This window comes from Carya illinoinensis, chromosome 11 (genome assembly GCF_018687715.1).
Source record: "Carya illinoinensis cultivar Pawnee chromosome 11, C.illinoinensisPawnee_v1, whole genome shotgun sequence".
In the NCBI taxonomy this organism is placed as follows: Eukaryota; Viridiplantae; Streptophyta; class Magnoliopsida; order Fagales; family Juglandaceae; genus Carya; species Carya illinoinensis.
In genome coordinates this window covers 13,719,545-13,743,886 of record NC_056762.1, presented here as the reverse complement: position 1 = coordinate 13,743,886, position 24,342 = coordinate 13,719,545, and the positions used below count along the sequence as shown (strand labels likewise).

The 24,342-nt window shown below is 36.9% G+C and overlaps 1 protein-coding gene and 1 non-coding gene across 6 annotated transcripts in view; one reads left to right on the top strand and one right to left on the bottom strand.

Annotated features, from left to right (window-relative positions):
* The window catches only part of LOC122282890 (probable LRR receptor-like serine/threonine-protein kinase At1g56130), a 110,859-nt gene extending 98,209 nt beyond the window's left edge, over positions 1 to 12,650 (top strand). For 4 of the 5 annotated variants that reach the window (XM_043094947.1, XM_043094946.1, XM_043094945.1 and 1 more), the window contains 5 exons: positions 2,008 to 2,126; positions 8,034 to 8,244; positions 8,337 to 8,568; positions 10,943 to 11,093; positions 12,061 to 12,650. In XM_043094947.1, coding sequence (XP_042950881.1) covers positions 2,008 to 2,126; positions 8,034 to 8,244; positions 8,337 to 8,568; positions 10,943 to 11,093; positions 12,061 to 12,438 — 1,091 coding nt within the window. In that variant the 3' untranslated portion in view covers positions 12,439 to 12,650. The remainder of the gene's footprint in view (positions 1 to 2,007; positions 2,127 to 8,033; positions 8,245 to 8,336; positions 8,569 to 10,942; positions 11,094 to 12,060) is intronic. The other variant, XR_006230492.1, reaches the window with a different exon arrangement.
* Positions 12,651 to 14,118: 1,468 nt separating this feature from the next.
* On the bottom strand, positions 14,119 to 14,190 carry TRNAD-GUC. The gene has a single exon. It is a non-coding gene; the product is annotated as a tRNA-Asp (tRNA).
* Positions 14,191 to 24,342: the final 10,152 nt, after the last annotated feature.

Sequence of the window (24,342 nt, the reverse complement as noted above, 5' to 3'; positions counted from 1 at the left end):
AATAGAATAATACCCTCTTTGGATCTACCAACTTCAATCCCAAGAAAGTATCCAAGTTTTCCTAAATCTTTTATGTGAAATTGATCCTACAGAAACTTTTTCAACCTACCAATCACTTGGGTCATTCCAGTAATTACAATATCATCCACTAGCATTGCCAACAAAATGTAAGCTCTTTAATACAAAACACTAATATAACATCAAAAAATTCCCAAACCTTGCTTTTGGGGACTGCATCAAGCCATATAATGCTTTCTTTAACCTGCACACTGTATCCTTGCACTCCTCATGAGCAGCAAACTCAGGTGGTTACTATGTTGAAAGGCATTTTTAATTAACTGAAATAATGACCAATCAAGATTAGCTGCAAGGGATATCAATACTCGAATGTAAGAGATTTTGGTACCAGCAAAGGTCTCCTTCTGATCAGCACCATAGGTTTGTGTAGACTCCTTAGCAACCAAGCAAGCTTTTAAATGTTACACAAGATCATTTACATCCAACAGCCTGATTATCTGGAGGTAGTGAAACAAGCTCCCATGTCCCATTATGGTGACTGGCATCTATTTCATCAATGATTGACCTTATCCATGTGTTGGGAATGTGTTACACGGGTACAGGATTTAATTGGGTAAAAAACATGTTGTGCAAACAATCTGTGCGATTCCTAAAAACAAGCCAGCTAGATCTAATATGATTCCAAAGTTAAGGTTTTGAGAGTGAACTAATGGAGAATAGGGAAACTGATCGGTAGTATAAAAGCTTGTCCTACCCTCTTACTAGTACTCATATAGAAGTTGCATAAAAGTGAGCTTTCATGAAAGGTCAATATCATAGCATGTAATAACAATAATCACTGAAAGTATTACCATACTACTTGTTTCCTTAACTCACAAGATATCAACATTTTATTCACAACCTAGGGAAAGCATTCATAACCATTTCTAATATTTATTTTTATTTGCACAAATGTTTTGAGTCTTTTTATCCATGCTTTTGTACATAGAAACAGGTCTAGTTTCAGTTGTTAGACACTAGTATTTTAAAGGGACAAAAAAACAATGTTTTTGTTCATTGATGATCACATCGTACCTAGGAGGTGACTTGCTACCAGTTTAGTAAACATTTTCTTAATATCTCTCTATGCTTCTGAATATGCTAAACCTAACTTCACTTATTTCCAACCCTTCTATTGATAAGTTTTAAAAGGTCACTAACTTGAGTCATTAAAGCTACTGCATTTTTCTTTACATTCGGTCTCATGACTCAAGGAATTTCCGGCAAGTGTGCGCTTGGAGTTTTGGAAACTCTTAAGGCCCTCTAATACCATGGTTTGTGTGCAGCTTTCTAGGGTCTTGAAATGTTATTAAGTGGTGTGTGTGTGTGTGTGTGTGTGTGTGTGTGGGAGGTATGTAACCACCTGTGTATTGGAGTTGTTAACAGTTGAAACTCCAAGTGATGCCTCATTAATACTTGGGAACGTTGGCATATGTTAGATGATGTGGAGCCTACTTATGAACTTGCATACTTAAATTCAAGTATTTGGTTTGGCTTACTAGTTAAAGTCTAAGGAACCCAAGTCCATTAGAGTTGGCCATTATCTGTCTTTACATGGGTGTGTGTGTGTGAATGTAATGTTTTTAATTACTAATGAAAGAAAATGACTACGGAATTCCCAGCATCTACTTTTTTGATTGTATAATTCAACCATTTCCAAGGTGTGATGTCGATAAACAGTATTGTGAAGCTTGGGTTATCTTTCTCATATATGTTTTCTTCTTTGAAACTCCCAATAATTTTCCAAGAAACCTGGAAATTTAGACCTTTTCTTTCTTTAAAACCATATACTACACAGTCCTTACACAATATTTGCAAACAGAAGCACTATTTGCGGATACTGTTCACGAGTACTGTTCTAACGGAATTTATGCTACATAACTAAATAAAAAGTTCATGACGCAGATAAACAGTTCACAACCATTACCTGAGTTTGTTTTGAATCTGCAGATCTCCTAGGGATAGATGCCAGACTGTACACTTTCAGTTACAGTGAACTAAGGACTGCCACAGAGGACTTTAGTACTTCTAATAAACTTGGAGAGGGAGGATTTGGACCTGTTTACAAGGTAAGTGACTGTTCTGAAGACCATGTCAATGATACAAATTTGACTATCCAATATGAAGGTGGAATTCATTATCATCATGCAATTGCTTACTCCTCCCCCAACCCCCCAACACCCAAAAAAAAAAAAAAGTCCAAATGAAAGTGCACCCTTGTTACCACCAATATTGTGAGCTTCTGATTATCAAGATGCTGGCTATTGCAATATCTGTACATTATCGTGTTAATTATGGCAGACACCATTAAAAAACAAATTGAAATGAAAATTGGAAGTCTCTCTCTAGTATTAGCTTCCATGCCCATGTATTCTTGTTCTAAACATGCCTTTTTCTGCTTATGGCTATTTAAGAATTAATTAAAGTTCAGAGTCTTCTGTACTTTTTAAATTCTTAGCTAAGCTAAAAAAGTTCACAATGAGATAACAAATAGACATTCTATCTCTTTTCATTGGGACATTGTCCCAAATACCCGGTGCCAATAAAAAAAGAGAAAAAAATGCATTCTATCTCTTTCACTTATTCACCCAAATTTTGTCCCAATTCAAACTTGTCCTCGTGAAGATACAATAAAATTCTGTTACACCTATTTTAACATTTTCTTTTTGCTTGGGGCTTACAAGGTTTCCATGGTTCTTTATGACCAAATGTTCTCCACACTCCATATTCTGCGAGGAATTTGGTGGGGGAATAAATCCATCTTTATGCTGGAATCATTACCGAAAGCACCTTAAAGCTTGGTTTAATCCCCTGTATTTCCTCTAAAAATTAATGCAAAAGACACAAATAAATCTCATCAATTGCACAGAACTTTTGAAAACAATGTTTTTGGTATTGAAATGATACATCTCTGGTAATCTGCTTTTGACTAAACAATACTTCATCAGTTGCTTGACCAGCAACTCTTTGTACTTGGAGAAATTTTCAATGTTTCTGAGTAGTCATATATTGAGACAAAAATTACAAGTGATTTTATTCATTGATCTTCTGAGCTTATACATACTACATACAAATGACACTAACACCCTCAAATCCACTAATTACAACTATCCACTAATTACAACCATACCCTCTAACACTCCCCCTCAAGCTGGTGCATATATATCATATAAACCTAGTTTTGAACAAATAAGTTTTAACCGTTTACAACACAATGGTTTGGTAAATATATCTGCAAGTTGATCAGTAGACTTCACAAAGGGTGTAGAAATGTCACCATTTAGTATTTTATCCCGAATGAAGTGAAAATCAATCTCAATGTGTTTAATCCTCTCATGGAAAACGGGATTAGATGCAATATGCATTGCAGCTTGGTTATCACAAAGTAACTGAAGAGGGACAGGAGCTGGAAACCCAATCTCTTGAAGAAAGTGTTGCAACCATGTCAACTCACTATTTGTGTGAGCCATTGCTCTATATTCAGCTTCTACACTAGACCGAGCTACTACTGTTTGCTTCTTGCTCTTCCACGTAATCCAGTTACCTCCCAAAAAGTTACAATATCCAGTAGTTGATCTTCTATCTGAAGGAGATCTAGCCCAATCAGCATCTAAAAAGGCTTCAATTCTAAAATGTCCATTTGATCTATACAACAATGGCATTGGCATTGGATTACAGCATCCAATGCCAGAGCTGGGATTACAGCATCCAATTCTATAACGAAGAATATAGATTACAGCATCCCAATGTGAGATCCTGGGCATTTGTAGAAATTGGCTCACTACACTCACTGCATAAGAGATATCAGGTGTGAGATAATTCAATTTACCAACAAATCTTTGATACCAACCTGGATCTCCAAACAACTCCCATTCCTCTTTCAAGAGTTTACGATTCGGATCCATAGGTGTGTCAATGGGTCGTGTGTTACAGAGATCATAGGCATTTCTATTTCTATACGGTATAACATAGAAATAGGTGGCTGTAAATTGACTTCTAAGTCTTTCTATTTCTAGATGGTATAGCAGAGAAATAGGTGGATGTACCATTGACTTAACATGTAGATACTTAATGTGTACAGTGTAAACAGCAGCAATCAACTGCTGAAATCACGCTGAAAATGCCGGCTCTTTGTTGTAACTCTATTCTATATAAATGAAAGAAACCAATGGAAAGAGGTATTCAGACCAAAAATGACATGGTATTAGAGCCCCTCTTCTGATTCTGTCATTTGGTCTTAATCACTGAGTGCGATTTACATCGCTGTTTTGTTTTTCTTTGTTTTCTTTGGAGAAATTTTCTTTCTTGTTTTTCATGGGCATCATCCCTCTCTATTGCGGGATACTCATCTCTGTTAAAGGGAATTTTTTTTTTTTTTTTTGTGGTGGCTGGGTGATTCTTGGCAGATTCTGGGTTGTTATCAACGTTTCCAGCGTATGGGTTTGCTATTTCTAGTGGTTGTAAGCATGTGTGTGGCCTGGTGAGTGTTTGTCGGCAGCTTCTGTGGAGGAGTGATTGGCTATCAGAGCTATCTGTGAGTGGCTGAGTGATTATCGGCACCTTCTGGGTTGTAAACGTGCGTGTGGTTGAGTTTTCCGTAGCTTGTAAGCGTGCGTGTGGCTTGTTGGGTGTTTGTCGGCAGCTTCTGTGGAGGATTGAGTGGCTATCGAAGCTGTCTGTGGGTGGCTGAGTGCTTATCGTCACCTTCGGTGGTGTTCTTCCTGATCAGTTTTTCGTGTTAGTGATTCTCAGTGTCCAGTCAAAGCTGCGAGTAATCCCAGTGTTGCGAGGAACTCATCAAACATCTGCTAGGTTTATTTTGCTGGGCCTTTTACCGTGACTTTGGGCTTCCTTGTAGAAACTTTGCAGGTATTTCTCATTACCGCGAATTTGGGCTTCCTTTGTGCTGGACTTCTATTTTAAAACAATAGTAAACCATGGCTGCCTGTTTAAAACTATCAGTTTGGGCTTATTTTGGACCTGATTTGAGTTCAGCTTGCCGTTTCTTTGGTTGACTGCTTGGGCATATTTCTTTAAACTGCCTTTCATCATGTCTATTGAAAATACTATTGTTCGCTTTATTGGAAAGAATTTTCTTACGTGGGAATTTCAGTTTAAGATGTTTTTGAAAGGAAAAGAATTATCAAATCATATTGATAATTCTGCTAAGGTCCCCACTGATGAAAAAGAATTTGCTCAATGGGAGTTCAAGGATGCTAAGGTGATTTCTTGGCTATTGGGGACGATTGAGTCTCACCTTGTAACCAATCTTTACTGTTTTACTACGGCTCAAGCCATGTGGGATTATCTCCACCGTATTTACCACCAAGATCATAGTGTTCAAAAGTTCCAATTAGAGTTGGAAATTAGTAATTATAGTCAAGGCAATTTACCTATCGCACAATTTTATTCTGGTTTTATTAACATTTGGAGTGAGTATTCTGCCATTGTTTATGCTAAGGTTCCCCCTGCGGCACTCACGGTTCTTCAAGCAGTTCATGCTGAGAGTCAACGCGATCAGTTTTTAATGAAACTTCGACCCGAATTTGAGCCCGTTCGAGCTGGTTTATTGAACCGTAATCCAGTTCCTTCTTTGGATATTTGCTTGGGAGATTTGTTGCATGAAGAACAACGGTTATCCACTCAGATGAGTATGACTTCTGAGAAGGTTTTTTCTGAGACTGTGAATGTAGCCTATGCAGCACAAGGGAGAGGGAGGAACAAGTTGCAATGTTCAAGTTGCAAGGAATTTGATCATATTGCTCGCAGCTGTCCTAAGAAAGTTTGTAATTACTGCAAGAAAGAGGGTCATATCATCAAAGACTGTCGAGTACGGCCTCAGAATCGCCAATCCCAAGCTTTTTAGGCTGCTGTTCAGTCCTCTTCTTCTTCTTTTGCGCCACCTACTATAAGCTCTAATTCATCTGTTCTCACACCAGCAATGGTCCAACAGATGATTGTGTTTGCTTTTACGTCCTTAGGCTTGCAAGGTACGGGTACTAACACAACTTCTTGGATTGTTGATTCAGGCGCTTCTAATCATATGACTGGTAATATAACAGGTCTACATGATGTTTGTAAGTATCAAGGCACGCAAAATATTCAGATCGCTGGTGGCAGTACTCTTCCTATTACTGCTGTTGGTAATTTGGGCTCTTCATTTCGCGATGTTTTTGTCTTCCTGGATTATCTACCAATTTGATTTCTGTTGGACAATTGGTAGTTAATAATTGTGATATTCATTTTTCTCGTGGTGGTTGTCTATTGGAAAATTGGTAGTTAATAATTGTGACACCCGAAACCGAGCTCGTCGCCGGCGATAAACAATTGCTCCAAACGCCGATGACAACGGAAAACACACCGGCTTGCATAGAAAACACCGGCGAGTTGGATTCCAGTGACTTTGACACCTGAGGTCATCGGAAACACGTTGAAAAAGGCTTCCTCAGCTCCCTGCCGCCAATGCTGAAGAGAAAAACCACCACTCACCACCACAAACGGTGACGGGGATACCACAAGGCGCCACTAACCACCACCAGCCACCATTGACCACCACTAATCATGGAAACGCATTGAAAAAAGCCCTTGTCGCACAACCACTACCAGCCGACTACGCAGAGCTCTGATACCATGTAGTCGTATATTGAGAGAGAAATTACAAGTGATTTTATTCATTGATCTTCTGAGCTTATACATACTACATACAAATTACACTAACACCCTCATACACTAATTACAACCATACCCTCTAACAGCAAGGTCAAAGAAGTGATACAAGCCTACATGTTCACTCATTCAGATTTATTATAAATATTTGGAGCAGCACTATACATCTTTGCATAAGTAAATTTCTGACAACCAACAAGTCAGAGATTAAAAAAACTATGAAATTGGAATCCCAATTTTTGTTTTAATTGTATACCTTAGTACCAATACCTTTTCCACACCCAAAAAGTCAGTTCTTTAGTTCTTTCACATATTTTTTCCATCCACATACAACTTCAACTCCAAATGTTTTGGAGACAAGTTTTCAATCTCCTCGATGTCATTACTAGTAACACGTAATGATCAGAGTTTGAATAGAATAGGAGAAGAAGAAGATGATTCTTTCTTCCTGAAAACATTATATTATGTAGAGATCAAAGGCGACCTAATATTTATTACAAAAGATCCCTCATATACTTTTCTTACTCGAAATATAATTTTCATGAAAATACTTTCTATAACAGTCCCCTCAAGCTAGAGCATAAATCGTATAGGGAATTACTTGGCATACACTCCTGCAAAAGTGATTTTATATGCCAATGGGTCCGTTAGCTTTTTATTCTAAATTGAATTTTGGAGTCAACTTTTTGCCAAGCCAAGATTGATATTGTCATTGTGAAATCAGCATGTAACTTGCCTTTTGTAGAAAGGTTGTGTAGACATAACAATTCTAGTTCGTATAAGCCCAGATCGGACAGGTGACTTCTGACTGACTATGACATAAGAGCACATATCAGCTAACTGGTCAACCGACTTCACGAATGATGTAGCAATATCCCCACAAAGTATCTTGTCTATAATAAGATGAAAATTAACTTCACTGCTTGGGTGGACGAAGTTTAAGTTGAGAATTAATCTCTCTTCCACAAAATCACTAAATATATAATCTAGATATGTCTTCTAAATCTAAAACTACGATGCGGTTATGAGTAATAAAATACTAAATGACTATAAAGCCCAATGACTAATAGTTACTATGTAACTAAAATAAGTAAATTGGTTTGATTTCCTACGATAAATGGATGTGCAGATTTGCTATGCATAACTTGATTCTATTTATGTCCAGATGTCTCAAGATCCAATCAGTGGAAATTAGAGCATGATATCCTTTTTGTAAAATGATGCCTACAACTTGAATTTGACATGATAATATAATTGTTCATGAAGAGTGTTTGTTTGCCTCAAACTCTATTTGAATTTGTTCTGTATAGGGGACATTTAATGATGGCAGAGTAGTCGCTGTGAAGCAACTTTCATTAGCATCTCACCAAGGAGCGAACCAATTTGTAACTGAGATTGCTACCATATCTGCAGTACAGCACCGTAATCTTGTGGAATTGCACGGTTGCTGCATTGATGGAGATAAAAGACTTCTTGTTTATGAGTACCTAGAGAACGGGAGTCTTGATCAAGCTTTGTTTGGTAGGAGAATAATATGTTGTTGAACTTTCTATCTATTTTTCTAACAAGTACAACAACTGTTGAATTTATTATATATGGTTCGCATGTGGCAGAAAAAAGAAGTTTGAGTCTTGATTGGCCAACACGTTTCAATATATGCATGGGCATAGCAAGGGGTCTAGCTTATCTTCATGAGGAGTCAAGGCTCCGAATTGTACATAGAGATGTGAAGGCCAGTAATATTCTGCTCGATTCTGACTTTATTCCCAAAATTTCAGATTTTGGTTTAGCCAAACTTTACGATGATAAAAAGAGCCACATAAGCACACGTGTTGCTGGGACAATGTAAGATCCCTCATAACTATATTTCTGGGTTAATTATATTTTCACTCAGTCATAAATTTCTACTCATTGCAACTCAGATTTGTATTTGAAGTCAATTGCCAGTTATCCCCCTTACAAAAGCGTGCATTAATTTGGACAGAAAATGGCACATGTGCTACACACACCTTATATCCCTTCTGAAAATGTCTTTAACATGAAATGGAAGACTAAATTATGTGCTTTTCTAGCCTTCCACCGAAAGGCATGTTATAAGGGGGGCAGAATCATGGCACTTCAAATACTACCCCCCCATCCATAAAGTTTCCTGAAATGACAGCCAGATTTACTGGTTGCTACCATACCAGTCTCTCTTCCGTCACTTTCTATTCACCTTCTTCAATGTAGAAATTCTTGGCCTCCGCACCTACATCAAACTCTAAAACCTCAACTAAGATGCCATCCCATCTGCCATTATATGATCCCAGAAATCCAAACCAAGCTCCACTATCCAAAACTACAAATACTTGTCTAGAAAAATCCAACTTTGTACCAAGCTCAGCCAGTCATATTCAATCCTGTCTCTTCTTCGATGAGTATCACAAAGCTTTTGTACCCCCATTTGTGTGCTTTTCTTGTCTACTGTTTCGATTTTACTTTGGTGTTTCAGAGAGTTCTGGGATCTTTCTAAAAGAAATTTGTGCTTCCCTTCAGTTTAGGATTTGTGGCTGTTTATATTCCATTCTTACTGCTTGCAAAGGTCACATTTAGGAAACCGGCATTAAGGCAGTAGGAGAAGCTATTGAGTATGCTTCCTGAGGGTTTGGTTTCGAACAGATAAGCTTTGAAGCAATTTTTCAATGATTTGGAGGATAGTTTGTTAGAATAATTCCTTGTGCGAAGAATAGGTCATTAGGTTAACACCAGTGCTTTGGATTAATCTGTTACATGTTCTCCTACCTCTCTTCGTAGCCATGAGAAGCTCCACATGCTAGTTAATTAATACCCCGGGGGGGTTGGGAAGAGAAATGAACCATCTTGTTGTCTATCTATGTTGGTCATTGGGGTTGGACCACTATAGCTCAAAAGAACAATCTGAAAGTCAAAGCTGTAAGAAATGCAAAGAAAGGGTACAAAGCTGACATCTTTAGATGATGGGCTTGGCACTAAAGTCTCAGTTGCTAGAGCTTTGTGCACAAAATAAATGGCCACCAACACCACCAACATTGCCACAAAAAGTTTCATATCTAAGAGGGAAATTAGTCTTGGAACCTTTCACAACCACGCAATGATATGAGTTTTCAAGAAAAAGCTGCAATGTTGTTTGGAGGCATCAATGATTTCAAAATTGACAATCGGCTATCTGATGGGAACGAAACAAAAAATGACACATTATATATAAGACCATGATCTGCAAAGAAATAAGCAGAAGTGTAATAGACTTCCCATTAAGCCTAGAAACCAAATGGCCTGGAAACTGAATAGCCTAAAAACCAAATAGTGTTTAAGGAAATAAATTAATAATGAGATGACTATCTAATTGTTTTAATAACCTGAAAACTGAATAGTTTTGATAATATGGAAACCAAACGGTTTTAAGGTAAAATTGAACTTAAGAAAATAAAAAGCTGTAAGCGAAAAGAAATGCAAGAGACAGCTAATGAAGTGGACAGGTTATAAAGTGCTAAAAAAAGGTGGAAGTGTAAATGTGCTTGTTCTATAATTAGGGAATAATAAACTAACTAAAAGAAAAATTAAAATAGACAAATGCTGAGGTGGCACAATATTTTACAAATAGGATGTTTCAGCTTTTATATATTGTAATAGATAGATTGTGGCTTTTAGGTGAAACTTGGAAACGTATTTGATTGAGGCATATTTTTCTTGATATACTAGTGTTTCATGCTATAAAGGTCTGGATTTTAGCCAGTCAATGGCCTTCTCCACAACCGCTACGTATGTCTTGTAGTTTTGCAGTTTCTTGCACCACAGATTCGGGAACTGCTCTTAGTTCGTTATTTCAAAATTGATGCAATCTCCTCTGAATTTTTTATCTCTATGTTGGTGTAAAAGATGGGTATGTTTTTTTATTTTCAAACACAGGCAACATGGACATTGTAATCTGTAAATGGGCATATAATCCTTTCAGTACTAATACATTCACATGCGTGCCATAAGAATACAAAAGGGAAATTCAGTAACTATGCAACAAATTAACAGACTGTTTATGAGGGTGCCTGAAACTTCAAATTATGGTTCAGGTTGGACTGAGTCAATGATATAGGGCCCAGAAAGAATGATGTGATAGGCCATAGAAGGAAATTTAATTTATTTTTATGTGTTACTTTTTTTCAGATATTTATGGTAATAATGTTTGCATTAATTTTTATTGATTTAGTGGATATCTTGCACCGGAGTATGCCATGCGTGGACACCTTACAGAGAAGGTGGATGTGTTTTCCTTTGGTGTTGTGGCTCTGGAGATCATTAGCGGCAGGCCTAACTCTGACTCAAGCTTAGACGAAGAGAGGTTCTATCTGCTTGAATGGGTAAGAAGATATCACAGCATCCTTATTAGATTCTTCTTTCTCATTTGGTAAATACTGATCCTTTCAAAACTTCCAAATCATCCCGACTCTGGCAACCACATCAGACTTATGATAATCATGGTTCAGACTCTCCTTTCTTTTTGGATTTAAACGAAAAATGATGCATTATTTAGTAAAGAAAGTAAGAGGTAATTCTGCACATCCAATGAAATGATATTTATTTTATTTTCATAGAAGTTCATGAGAGTCCAGTTATGGACTTGATGGGATATGAAATGAGCATCTCTTAATGGTATATGTAACGTTTTTTAGATTTCCAAGATATGACATAATTTGTGCTCTGTTACTTGTTTATTATATACCTATTTGCACTTTCTGATGTCCATGGCTTCTGAAATTTACCGTTTTGAAAACCTTAATTTCACCCCCAAAATCCATCTTCCATGGGGTCATTAAAAAAAGAGTGATAGGTCATGCAGAATAGAGTAGTTTATTAGAATCTCACATAGACTTGTTTTTATCTTCTTTTTTTCATTGTGGTTTGTAGTAACAGCTCAATTCCCTGAGCTTTTGAAATTGATCAGGGTCTGAGACTCCCAGTGCTTTCCTTTCTACAGTATAGCAAATTTTGGTTGGGGTGCTTCTTTTTTATATTATTAGCAATTTTTGCAAAGTAATGCATTTTATCATAACACTAAGAGTCATGACATATGATTAACTTCTATTACATTTCTAATAGAGCTTCATTAAGACGTGACACTAAATTCACTGGAGCCGCAATGCCCCAATAGTTGTCTTTAACAAAGTGCCTTCCACAATTTATTGTGCTGAAAATAGTGTTTTAATACTTCTTGCCCTCGAAAGTCAAAATGATCGAAGTGAAACTTTCCTGACAAAGAAAGAGGTGACTATTTATCATGTCCAAAGCTATTCCACTAATGGATGTTGTCCTTTTTCTGCTTCCTAGGCTTGGCATCTACATGAAAACAAACGTGATATTGAACTGGTGGACTCTAAATTAGCAACTTATGGTGAGGAAGAAGTAAAACGAGTGATTGGAGTGGCTCTATTGTGCAGTCAAGCATCACCGATGCTAAGGCCATCAATGTCGCGTGTAGTGGCGATGCTTTCAGGGGATGTTGAAGTGAGCACTGTAACTTCAAGACCCGGATACTTGACTGATTGGCCCTTTGACGATGTAAACAGCATTACCGGTGTTTTTGAAACGAAAGGAACTGAAACCAACCTATATAACACTACAGCTAGCACAAGCATGGTTGATAACCTGGAGCATTCACCGGAGCGTGCCACTATTCCTATGCTTCATGATACTGAAGGAGGGTAGATGAGATTTGGTCTTTCCTTTATTTATCTTATTCTTCTATGTTCCCGTTGTTTGTATTGACAAATATAAAAACAATTTGTGTTCTACGTTTTGAGATCTTGTATGCCATTAGGTCTCAAGAGATCTAATCGCTTGTAAAATGACTTCTACATTTAGTTGGATTTTAAAACTTCCTCTCAACCCTAAACAATAAATAATCCCAATTAATTTCATACGTGTTTTTTTTTCTCACTTTGTTTCAAGAAAATAATGAAGAAATTGTGATTTCCCTCCTGGAATTCTGGATTCTGCTCTCATCGACATTGTCTGTCACAACTCTTCTGACAACTTTGAACTGTCATCTCAATTTTCATTTATGGCCAATCTGAATCTAGTTGTCTCTCACTTAACTTGGTCCCCAATAGAATGGCTTAAGACATTTGCGCCTGTACTGTTCCTCGTACGATACCATCCTAATTGTCACCTAGAAGCTGTTATATAATGCGTACTCAATTAAAGGAGGGTATTGAATGCAACTTGGCGGGAACCCAAACCCACTAACATCTCTGAACGGAGCTTTCTGACTCACCACCTCTTTAATGAGTGGAAAGCCATACTAAACTACAGCCACGGCTTCTTGTAGGTGTTCCCACGGCCATGGCCCCCTAGGCCCTAGCATTAACTTGGGGGCTAAATTTAAGAACAATACATGACAAGGCATAATTTATACACAGTACACAATTTACTGAGTTTTTTTATAAAAGACTTTAACACCACAAAGCCTAAGCCAATGCAAATCTATTTTAGCCCATATTAGACATTCAAGGGGTCCAACGAGGAGGTGGAAAAGCTGAGGAAATACACGAGGTACTTCGGGCTGCTGTTTCAGCTTCAGGTGGTGGACAATAACCTTGACGTGACAAAATTGGCGTGGGAATTGGGGAAGACAGCCGGGAAGGACTTGGTGGCGGATAAGGTTGCGTATCCAAAGCTAGTGGGCATTGAGAAATCGAGGAATTTGCCAAGAAACTGAAAAAGGATGCCCAGAATCAGCTCTGTGTATTTTACCCAGACAAGGCAGCACCATTGATTGCTTTTGGCAAATTACATTGCTCACAGGCAACACTAGTCTTATGTACAAGACTTGTTTCCTCAAAACGAATAAATCCGAAACAAAGCTTGCTGCTTGTGATGCTTGAGAGAGGATCAGAGACCAACAGGGTGAGCTTGTGTTGTATCTAGGAACATCAATTATATACTGTAGGGACGACTCAATAATATATTTTAGTTTGTTTTTGGGGATTGATATTTACGTGCTCTTAAGTCTTTTGTTTTGGGCAAAAATTGTGCATTTGCATCGTCCTTTGGATATGATGCTCTGCATTGATGGAAAAGTTCATTGGAAGAGTTATTAATACCCTTGGAAATTACAATCTGCTAGATTTTCTGGCAATGAATCCGCATTCAAGTATTAACATTCGTCCACAATGATCCCAGTGGCAGCTGCATATGTTTTGCCAATGTCGCCTACTTTTCTCGATTTTGTTTTTCATGTTCCGTTTGCAAAAAGATGATGATGCCCCCATCAACCTGCTGCTCTATTTACTCTCCTCTCAATGGCTTCCAGATCGATAGTTTCCATCCAGTAAGTGCTGATCAAAACGATAGGTATAAATAAGAGACGGAAAAATAAAATAAAAGCGCCGTTGCCGGGAATCGAACCCGGGTCACCCGCGTGACAGGCGGGAATACTTACCACTATACTACAACGACTTGAAATATACGGAAGATTATTAATATAAATTCTTTATATTTCTTATTAGCCTTACATGTTATTAAATGAAAGAAGTTCAAGAATGAGACAAAAATTAACTTAACAAGCAACTGAGCAAGTACTGTAAGCTTAGCACAACAAATTTGTCATTATATTTTAACCTATATAAAAACTTGGGAAAATATGTTTAATCATAAAATATTAGTTTAAATTCACAGATTATGATTATCTAGTGTTTTTAAATTCCCAAATATGCTGCCTTATCAGTGCATAAATGGTAGGCTTTATACACGTTTAAATTCACAGATCATGGGTACATAATAAAATGAAATGGTTTTTTCTAGTACGGCAATGGCAGTAATAGCATAATAGCACTATATTTATAAATTCAAATGTAATAACTATCCGATCAAAACAAAAATAATAATAATAATAATAAATAAATAAATTTACAACAACCCAGTGGTAAAGGAATCAAATAATCACAATATTACCAGAAAAACAATTCTACAACAATAAGATGAGCTCCTCACATATTACCAAAATTTATGTTGAAAAATAAAAAATAGTACCCCCTAATTAAGCTCAAGCTGAGAAATTTAAAAAATCTTACCTTAGTCGGCAGGCGGCAACTGTGACAAATGGCAACCAGATGGAGTAAACTAGTGAATGGCGAGACAACTTGGGGCTAAAGGGTTTTGGGTTAGAGGTGGCAATATGTGGCAAAAACTAGTGACCGGCACTAGGGCTGTAAGTCGGTCGGTCCAGATTGAATAAACTAATCGGACTAAGTGGTTTGGTCCAGACCGGACCGAACCAAAGTTGGGACAGGTCGGTCTCGGTCCCGAATTATGTGGACTAATAACATTTATTCCGGTCCAAGGGTCTACAAATTTTGGACCGAACCGGACTGAATTGGACTAAACCTATATATATATATATATATATTTAATAAATTAATATATTATTTTTATATAGTAATTATATAAGTTGATGTAATTTTCATCTAATTTATTATCATTGACCATATAAAATATAAAATAATATATGCTATTAATTAATAATAAATCATAAATCATGTGATAATTTATGTCATTATATGTAAATAGTTAATACATCATATATTCATACATACTCTACTATTTACACTTAATTAAAATAATTAGATAATTTGTTTTAAATACCTAAGTTGCAAGCAAGCATGAATAATTTATGTACAATGAAATTATTCGATATTCATTAACCATATATAAAATGTATGACATTATTAACAATTATGCATATTAAAGAATAAAGTCTAAGTTATTGAGTAGTACTATCTACATCATAAATATAATTATAGTAAAATAATTTTTCTAATGAGTTAGTTACATAATCCATGTTAATAATTCACTTAATTTTAATTTAGTAATTTAAAAAAAGCTATTCATTTATTTGAAAAAAAAAAAAAAAATTGGACTGGACCAATAGCTACCAGTCCTTATGGATGTTCAGTCCAATTCGGTCCGAGGAAAATGATGGACCGAAAATTTCAGTCCATCACACCTCTAGACTGGACCGATTTACACCCCTAATCAGCACGACAACATGGGGCTGAGGGCCTTTGGGTGTTTTTTGTAGGGCTTTAGGTGTGAAGGCCAAATGGGCGTTCGGGGTGAAGAATGTCTACCATCTACATAAGGAAGAGACTCAGGATTGGGAGAAAAACATTTAGGGTTTAATAACCATTGCGTTTAAATGGTGTCATTTCAACCAAAGTTTTGAATACCGTTTCGATGGTTATTTCGGTTAAAGAATTAGAACAAAATATTTCGATACCAATACCATTTTGAGATAGTCTATATATAATAAATTAATTATATATGTATAAATTATATTTCAAAATAACATCAATGCAAGTTTTAAAAAATTAAAACACATATTTATAAAACTCAATGATACTTCTAAGTTCTCAATCCAACCATTTAAACAAATAATCACTCATCTTCATCACAAAAAATAGAGTAGGGATTTGATTTTCAGTCCTCGAGAAAAAGGGATTAAAAAGAGTTAAGAAAATAGTTTTCAGATGTGAGAATTTGATTAAAAATTACGAAAAAAAAATCAGAATTTTCACATTAATTACAAAAATTTACTAATTTTGGCCCGTACACCAAAAACGGTCGGTACACCAAAAACCAACTGGTATTGACTGAAACACATTGGCATGGTCGGTATTTGATCCGGTATAAAATATATATATTTTCTGTACCGGTCACTACCCCGACATGTAAATACCGGCCAGTATAGCACGAAATTTAAAACTCTAGTTTCAACACAAGGAATTTTTTTAAAAAAATAAACCAAGTTGCTTGAACTGGGCCATTTCACACAACTCAGTCTATTGATGGCTATCTAAACGATGCCGTTTAAATTGAAATCCACTCTAAAAGGTGCCGCTTAAATTGAAATTCACTCTAAACGGCATCATTTCTTTCAATTTTTTAATCCATTTTCTTTTCTTAACAAATAAATTAAATGATGAAAATTATATAAAATAATAAAATTAAAATTATGTGACCTCTTTAATGTGGATTATCTAATTAATTCATTAATAAAATTATTAATTATAATTATTTTAATGATGTTACTAACTTAGTACTCAATAATTTAGTCAATAGTATGTATATGGATTATGATAGTTAATACATGATGGCGTATATTGAATTTTAATATTTTATATATCAATAATGAATAATTAATTTATGGATATTTCATACTTCTAACTTAGGTATCTTACAAAAAAATATACATAACTATTTTAATTAGGTGTAGATACTAGAGTATGTACCATAGCATATAATGTTGTGATTTATCATATAATATATTAGTTAATAGTCAATAGCATATTAGTTAATATTTAATTGTATATTTAACATTTCATATAGTCAATTATTATAAGTTAAATAAAAATTACATAATTAAGTTATATAACTCCTATATAAAAATAATTAAAAAGTATATATTTCAGTCGGTTCGCTTCGGTCCAAAAAAACCCTTAAACCGGATCAAAAATAAAAATTCTGAAAAGTCATGGACTAAAACTAACTATCACCGTTATCGTTTCAGTTAGAACCAATCGGGACCATTCAGTCTGATCAGATTTTTTGATTCAGACCAGTTATCTTACAGCCCAACTTCTTATGCTTCTATTGAATTTTCTGCAATTAAAAAAGTGATTGGGGATGGTTATTTTATTTGTCAATTTGTAACATGCGAATAGATTTGAAAGATATAGATATGAATAATCTTGTAACCCCTAAGACAGTCAATTTTTCTCTCAAACTCCTCCATCAATAATACTGTACAAACCTCATGTGTGGTGGGAGGATAACTAACCTATTGCATTAAAAAAATACCGGTTCCTCCCTCCCTCATTTCTCCCTCTCTTTCCTTCCTCCTCTTTCACAAGGTCTTTCTACCACTTTCTTTAATTTTTTTTTTTCTTAGTTTTTCTTTGTTCTTTGGATGGTAATAATTGACCTATGTACTTCCCTCAAGCCTCCAAAAACTCCACAAATACCAATAATTACAAAACCCCAAAATAAACCAACCAATCACAACACTAGAATCTGACTCAACCAATAATCCCTCAACCCCAACTATTGACAAAGACGTAAACCACTTATTTGTAACTCTAAACATGCACGTGTATTAGTAGCACCTCATGTCCTTAGGCTACCAATCTCCCCATTCCAACCATCACTGCATTGTCCTCTGGTTGTGTGGGCCCCATGTGAGTCTACTGAAGCTTGGTTCTTTTGTTATGCAAAATCTCAAATTCCATGGCTGAAGATGAGAATTCCTACATAACCTCGTTATTTTGTAACTCCAACACCTACGTCCGACTCACGCCTTGGTCCTCAATTACCAATCTCCTCGTTCCAACCATTTTTTTAAAAGAGTCAAGTTCACATGTCTCATCGTTCCAACCATTATTGATTCATTCCTCTTTGGCATGTACATGGGTCCCAAATGTCGTATAGTTGTGCATATCACTTATGGCATTTCTCAAAGCCCCATATCCCTTTGTTTTCATAATCTCCTTAGGTTACCACTTTTTCCTAAAATTAGGAGTCCTAATGCTCCCTTGGTTTGGGATGAGAAAAAGGAAGTCCACTAATGATTTTCTAGCTACAATCTAGGGTTGTACAACAACCAATAAAACCAGCTGGCACTGAAGTAGACCAATCGTCGGAGCACGAAATTGGCAAAAATAGACAGAGAACCGATCGGCCAATGGTAGAAATTCCTTAAAACCGACGTCGGCAGTTCAGTTCCAGTTTGAACCTGGTTCAAACTGCCAAACCGGCTGATTAAATAAATATATATTATATATCTTAGTTAAAACAATGTCTTCCACTTAAGTTTAAGTGAAATGACATCGTTTGGTCTTAAACCAAGCGGCATCATTTTATACATAATATATTAAAAAAATATAAGTGAAATGACATCGTTTGATTTTAAACCAAATGGCTTCGTTTAGATCTGAGATCATCTTCTTCCCTTTCCCTCTTCTTCTCCTATTTCTCTCATTCTCTCTATCCTCTCTCAGGCGAACTCTACACCACCAAGAACTGTTCGAGAACTGCCGGAATCAGTACTGTTAGTATTTCTCCTCCCCATCGGCAAGTCCGGTTGGTTCTTCCATGGAAAAGACCTCCATCAATCGGTGGTGACATGGTCGATTTTCACACCTACTACAATCTCCACTAGTGTGTCCTCTTTGTTATGAACAATAAGAGAAAAAGTAAAATAAAAGGTGGAATAAATCACACATGAAATAAGGTATACAATATTAGACAACGGTTTATGTCCACGGAACCGTAGATGACTTTATTAAGATGATAATCAAAGATATAGTGCGGCGGCCATAAAAGGGTTTAATACAATATATAATAAACCCTAATTAGTGGGTCGGATCATATTAAGAACCAAAACGGTCAAAAACTTTTCTACCCTCGAACCCAACGAGGCTTGTCCATAATCACTTTGGCTGCAAAAAATACAGCAAATTCTTATCGATCGTCAAACTAGGCCAAAAAAATACATCCAATCCGCACATAGAAGCCCAACAAGTGCAATATGAAGCCACCTGGGATAAAAGAGAGGAGTCCAGCAGAATTATTGCAACTATTTGGACTCAACAACAGTATCCTTCTACAAAGATGGGGTCTATTATTAAAGGTTTACATAAGTGTAAGGATTCATTGTAGAGATGGAGCAAGGAGACTGTGGATAAACAAATGAAGGAAATCAATGATAGACTGAAGCAGATTTCCAAGATGTAGGATATAAACACAGGCACCCACTCAGGCCAGATTAAGTAGCTACAAAAAGAGGTGGATGTTTTGTTGGAGGAAGAAAATATTTGATGAAAACAAAGAGCTAAACAGGCCTTGCTCAAAGATGAGGATAGGAACACGAAGTATTTCCACATGTGTGCTAATCAAAGATGGATCAATGGCTTGCAGTTCTTTTTTTTTTTTTTTAATAAGTAAGAGATAAATATTATAGATATGAATGAAATAGGCACAACCTGTGTACACAGGAAGTATACATAAGAACACCTAAATAGATTCTAAGAGCGATGAATTAAAGACAAGAAATCATTAACATTGTCCCCATTTAATACAATAGCAAAAACCAAAGCAATAAAATGTGGAGAAAAAAATTCTTAAGCTCCGCCATTGTGCATTCCTTATCTTCAAAGTAGCACACATTCCTTTCCCACCAAATACACCACATGATATACAAAGGGATTATCTTCCATACTGCTGCCACTTGATGACAGCCTTGCATCTTCCTCCAACAACCCAACAAATCCACCACCCTCAAAGGCATAGTCCAAGCAACATCAACCCTTTGAAAGATCTCATCCCACAATAGCCTTGTTACCTCACAATGCAGTAAGAGGTGATCCACAAATTCTCAATTCTTTTTGCACATATAACACCAAACCATCACTACACATACACCACTAACCTTATATACACCACTAACCAAGCTTATAGGGCAAAAATCCTCAATAATCAAAGCCACGTGCTTCTTGGGAATGAGAGCAATAAATGTCACATTAAGGGATTTTTCAAACTTTTGGAAAGAGTGAAATTCATTTAAGACCTGCATAACATCACCTTTCACGATGTCCCAACAAGTTTGAAAGAAACCCATTGAAAAACCATCCGAGCCCGATGCTTTATCCTTAACCATACCAGAGATGACTTTGTAGATCTCATCTTTATCAAAAGGTCTCTCCAAAACACTCACACTCTGAGAGTCAATTGCCTCAAAGGATAAGGCATCAAGCTTCGGCCTCTAACCAGCCAGTTCTATGAGAAGGGTCTTATAATAATGCACAATATGGTTTTCTAATTCGAGAGGAGAAGATAGCACTTGAGTACTTGAATGTAGCAGCTCAATAGCGTTATTGCGCCGATGTGAATTGGCCACTTTGTGAAAGTACTCCGTACACTTATCACCTTCTTTCAATCAAAGGACACTGAATTTTTGATGCCCTAAAGTCTCCTCCGACAACAAAACCCTCTCCAAATTTTCCATAACCGTACTTATCCTCAATAGCACCTCCTCTGAGGTATCTTCCAATAATTTCCTTCCCTCTAACTCCTGCAATTCCTCCAAAAGGATTGACTTCTGATTGTCAATGTGGCCAAAAACTCCCACGTTCCACTTCTTCAGGTCTTGTTTCAGAACCTTCAGCTTACCTACAAGAATAAAACTTTGAGTGCCAGTAAACTGATACGATGACTACCAAGCATGCACCATCTCTACAAACCCATCTGTTATAAGGCACATGTTTTCAAATTTGAAGTACCAACGACCGCTGTGAATGCCCCCACAATCTAGCATAATAGAAAAATGATCCAAGCTAACTCGAGCTAGCTATTTCTAACATACCTTCGGATAGTGGGCTTCCCACGAAGGAGAGACAAGGAATCTATCCAGTTTCGACCAAACCCGACCATTTGACCAAGTGTACTCGCCTCCTACCAAGGGAAGATCCATGAGGTCTAGGTAAAAAATGAACTCAGAGAACTCCTCCATGGCCACATAATTTCGATAATGCCTTGATCGCTCACTAGGAAAGCAAGTAATGTTAAAATCACCCCCATGCACCACAACATATCCCATAAGGAGTATAAACCCGCCAACTCCACCCACAACCTTCTCCTATCCCTGTCCACATTAGGATTGTAGGTGCCTACAAATGCCCATTCCTATCTATCAACAACATTTTTTAATAGAGTCACTACCGAGAAACTTCCAATACACTCATCAATTGCCTTAACCACTCTTTTATTCCACATTAGTAACACTCTGCCTAAGGCTCCCAAGGAGGCCAAGTAAGAACAACCCACATACGAGCAGCCCCATAAACTCCGCATAATTCTTCTATCAATGAATCGCAACTTTGTTTCTTGAAAACACACCACATCACCCTTCCACATCCGCAATAATGATTTGATATGAAGGCACTTATTGTGATCATTAAGCCCCCACACATTCCAAGATATAATCTTAAGCTTCATGTAAACATAGCTTGTCCTTCCTTTCAGTCTATCGCTTCCGCCACTCACTTTTTCACATCATAATTGATGGAAGAAGTTAGCCTTTTAAGTTCCCTATCTCGCTTTGTGGATGAACTCAAACGGCTATCTTCAATTGCCATGAGAAAGGCCTTAAATTGTTCTTTGTTGCCTTCACAAGAGATCCGAATAATAGCTTGTATCTCCTCCACCTTCTTGAAAACCCAAGTTGAGGAACAACTCCTGTGACACCCCCAACTCCCGCTTACGGAACCACGGGAATCGAGGCATCGGGATGATGACAACACGGGTCACGCATCCCATCGATAAGTGCCAAGTGTGTATACAAGCAAAATGTGTACAACAAAAACAACGCAGTGAAAAGAGTTAAGTCAATCACTAAGTACCAGAATTTGTTAAAATACAAGCTCGCTTAAACATAAGCATACTAAAAAATATTACAATTTTCCAGTAACAAAGTCATAAACCAAAATACATAATTTAAAAGCAGGAAAATAATTTTCAACATATACAAGCAAGAGACACCAAATCAATCCTCCGGTGGAGCCATATCCTAAGGCTCGGCCTCCTCATCATTTGCATCAAAATCTATGGTACCAAGAAACGGTACCGTAGGTAAGTAATAACTCAAACAGCCCACAAGATAAAAATACATTAAAGCAACAACAATATGCATGAACGTGATGCCATATGCATGAGACCCAACAATTATCATTTCCAAAAATAACCAATTTTCCACGCACGCCAAAATTCCATTTTGGCCCAAAACATTTCCAGTCTATTAAAACAATCGTCATTTCCCAGAAAATGACCCAACATCAAATCTCACCATTTTCTTAGAAAATGACCCATTAGCCAACTATCAGAGCACTGTAGGCAGGAATCACAAGTGGGACTCTACCACTATCCCTACTGTGTGCACCATAGGCGAGAATCACAGGCGAGACTCTACCACCGTCCCTACTTACTACCGTCCCTACAACTCTGTCTGTAGCACCATAGGCAGGAATCTACCACCGTCCCTACTTACCACCATCCCTACAACGCTGTCTATAGGCGAGAATCACAGGCGGGACTTTACCACCATTCTTGCTTACCACCATCCCTACAGTACCTCTAACTCAAACCATTCATTTCAAACATACCCAAAAATCATTTATAACATAAAATCCAGTTTCCATTTCACATACATGAACATGTGTGCACTTGCAATGCATACGACAAGATACAAAAATATCCAATAACAACAAGTTCCAACATCAATCAATCATAAACACAACTCCATCCAATCCAACTGACCCTTATACTCCTCGGACTTAGTCCGATACAATCAATCAATCACAAGCATTGTTAATGCAAAAATATATTTAAATCTTAAAGGTTGTTTAGAAAATACTTATAGCGCTATAAAATAATTTTTAGAGGATCAATGAGCTGCAAAAGGCAATGGAAAGGCAACGTCACAGTGCAAAATGCACTGTGGCCATGGGTCACAAAATACCCAAATTTGAATGGCATCAAACGAAGACTAGGGAAGGCTAGGGTAGGGCTTAGGGTGCTTGTGAAGCTAATGGTGGTGGTGGTTGGCCGTGGGTGGTGGCACAAATGGCGGTTAAAAGCCAAAAAGCCCAAAACGGAAAGTGGGATGGTTGAGTTTCATCGGTGGTGGATCAGAGCTGGGGAAAGGTGGTTTAGGTTGTTAGAGGGCTGGTGATGAAGTGCTGAAGAAATGGTGGCCGATGGTGGAGCGACGGCAGCGCGGGGAGGAAATGAGGCAGCGGCTTGGTAGTACTCGTGGTGGTTAATGGCGGCATTTGGAGGGTTGAGAATGGAGGGGTGAGGTTGCCGACTGTTGGGGATGAGAATGGAAGCAACGACAACGGCAATGGGTGGCACACAATAGCACAGCAACCCACAACCCGAATGGGTTTCGCATGGCAAACCAGGAGGAGAGAGAGAGAGCGTGGGGAAATGAGGTAAGGGTGGGGGTGGTGGGAATGCACGTATGAGCGATTTTTAGCTTACCATTATTCGAATAAAAAATTCTATGTGCAGTCACTTTTGCGTATTCTTTGTGCACTTTTTAATATGATTGGCTGCATAACTTTTTAAATATAAAATAATTATTTTGACCAATCAAATTAATAAAGTGCACAAGGAGTATGCAAAAGTAACTATATATAACATAACTCTTTAACTGGTCATATATGCATGTTACTAATCGTGGGTACTACTAAGCTCAATATTGGGAGGTTAACAAGTAGTTTGGAAATAGAGATGGTTTCATTTCATCTCATCTCATCTAAAAAGTTTTTCATCTTATTTTCTTCCTAAATATCACTCAAACACAAATACTTTTAAATTTCAAATTCTCAACTTTTTTATTTAATCATTACAATTTTCTCAAACTTTATAATAAAACACAAAAAATAATTCAACTTTTTCAAATTTTAAAATAATAATAATACTAAAAAGTTATATTCTAATAATATTTTAGTTTTATAATATTTTTATTCAATTTTTTCTCTCTTATTTCCCAAAACT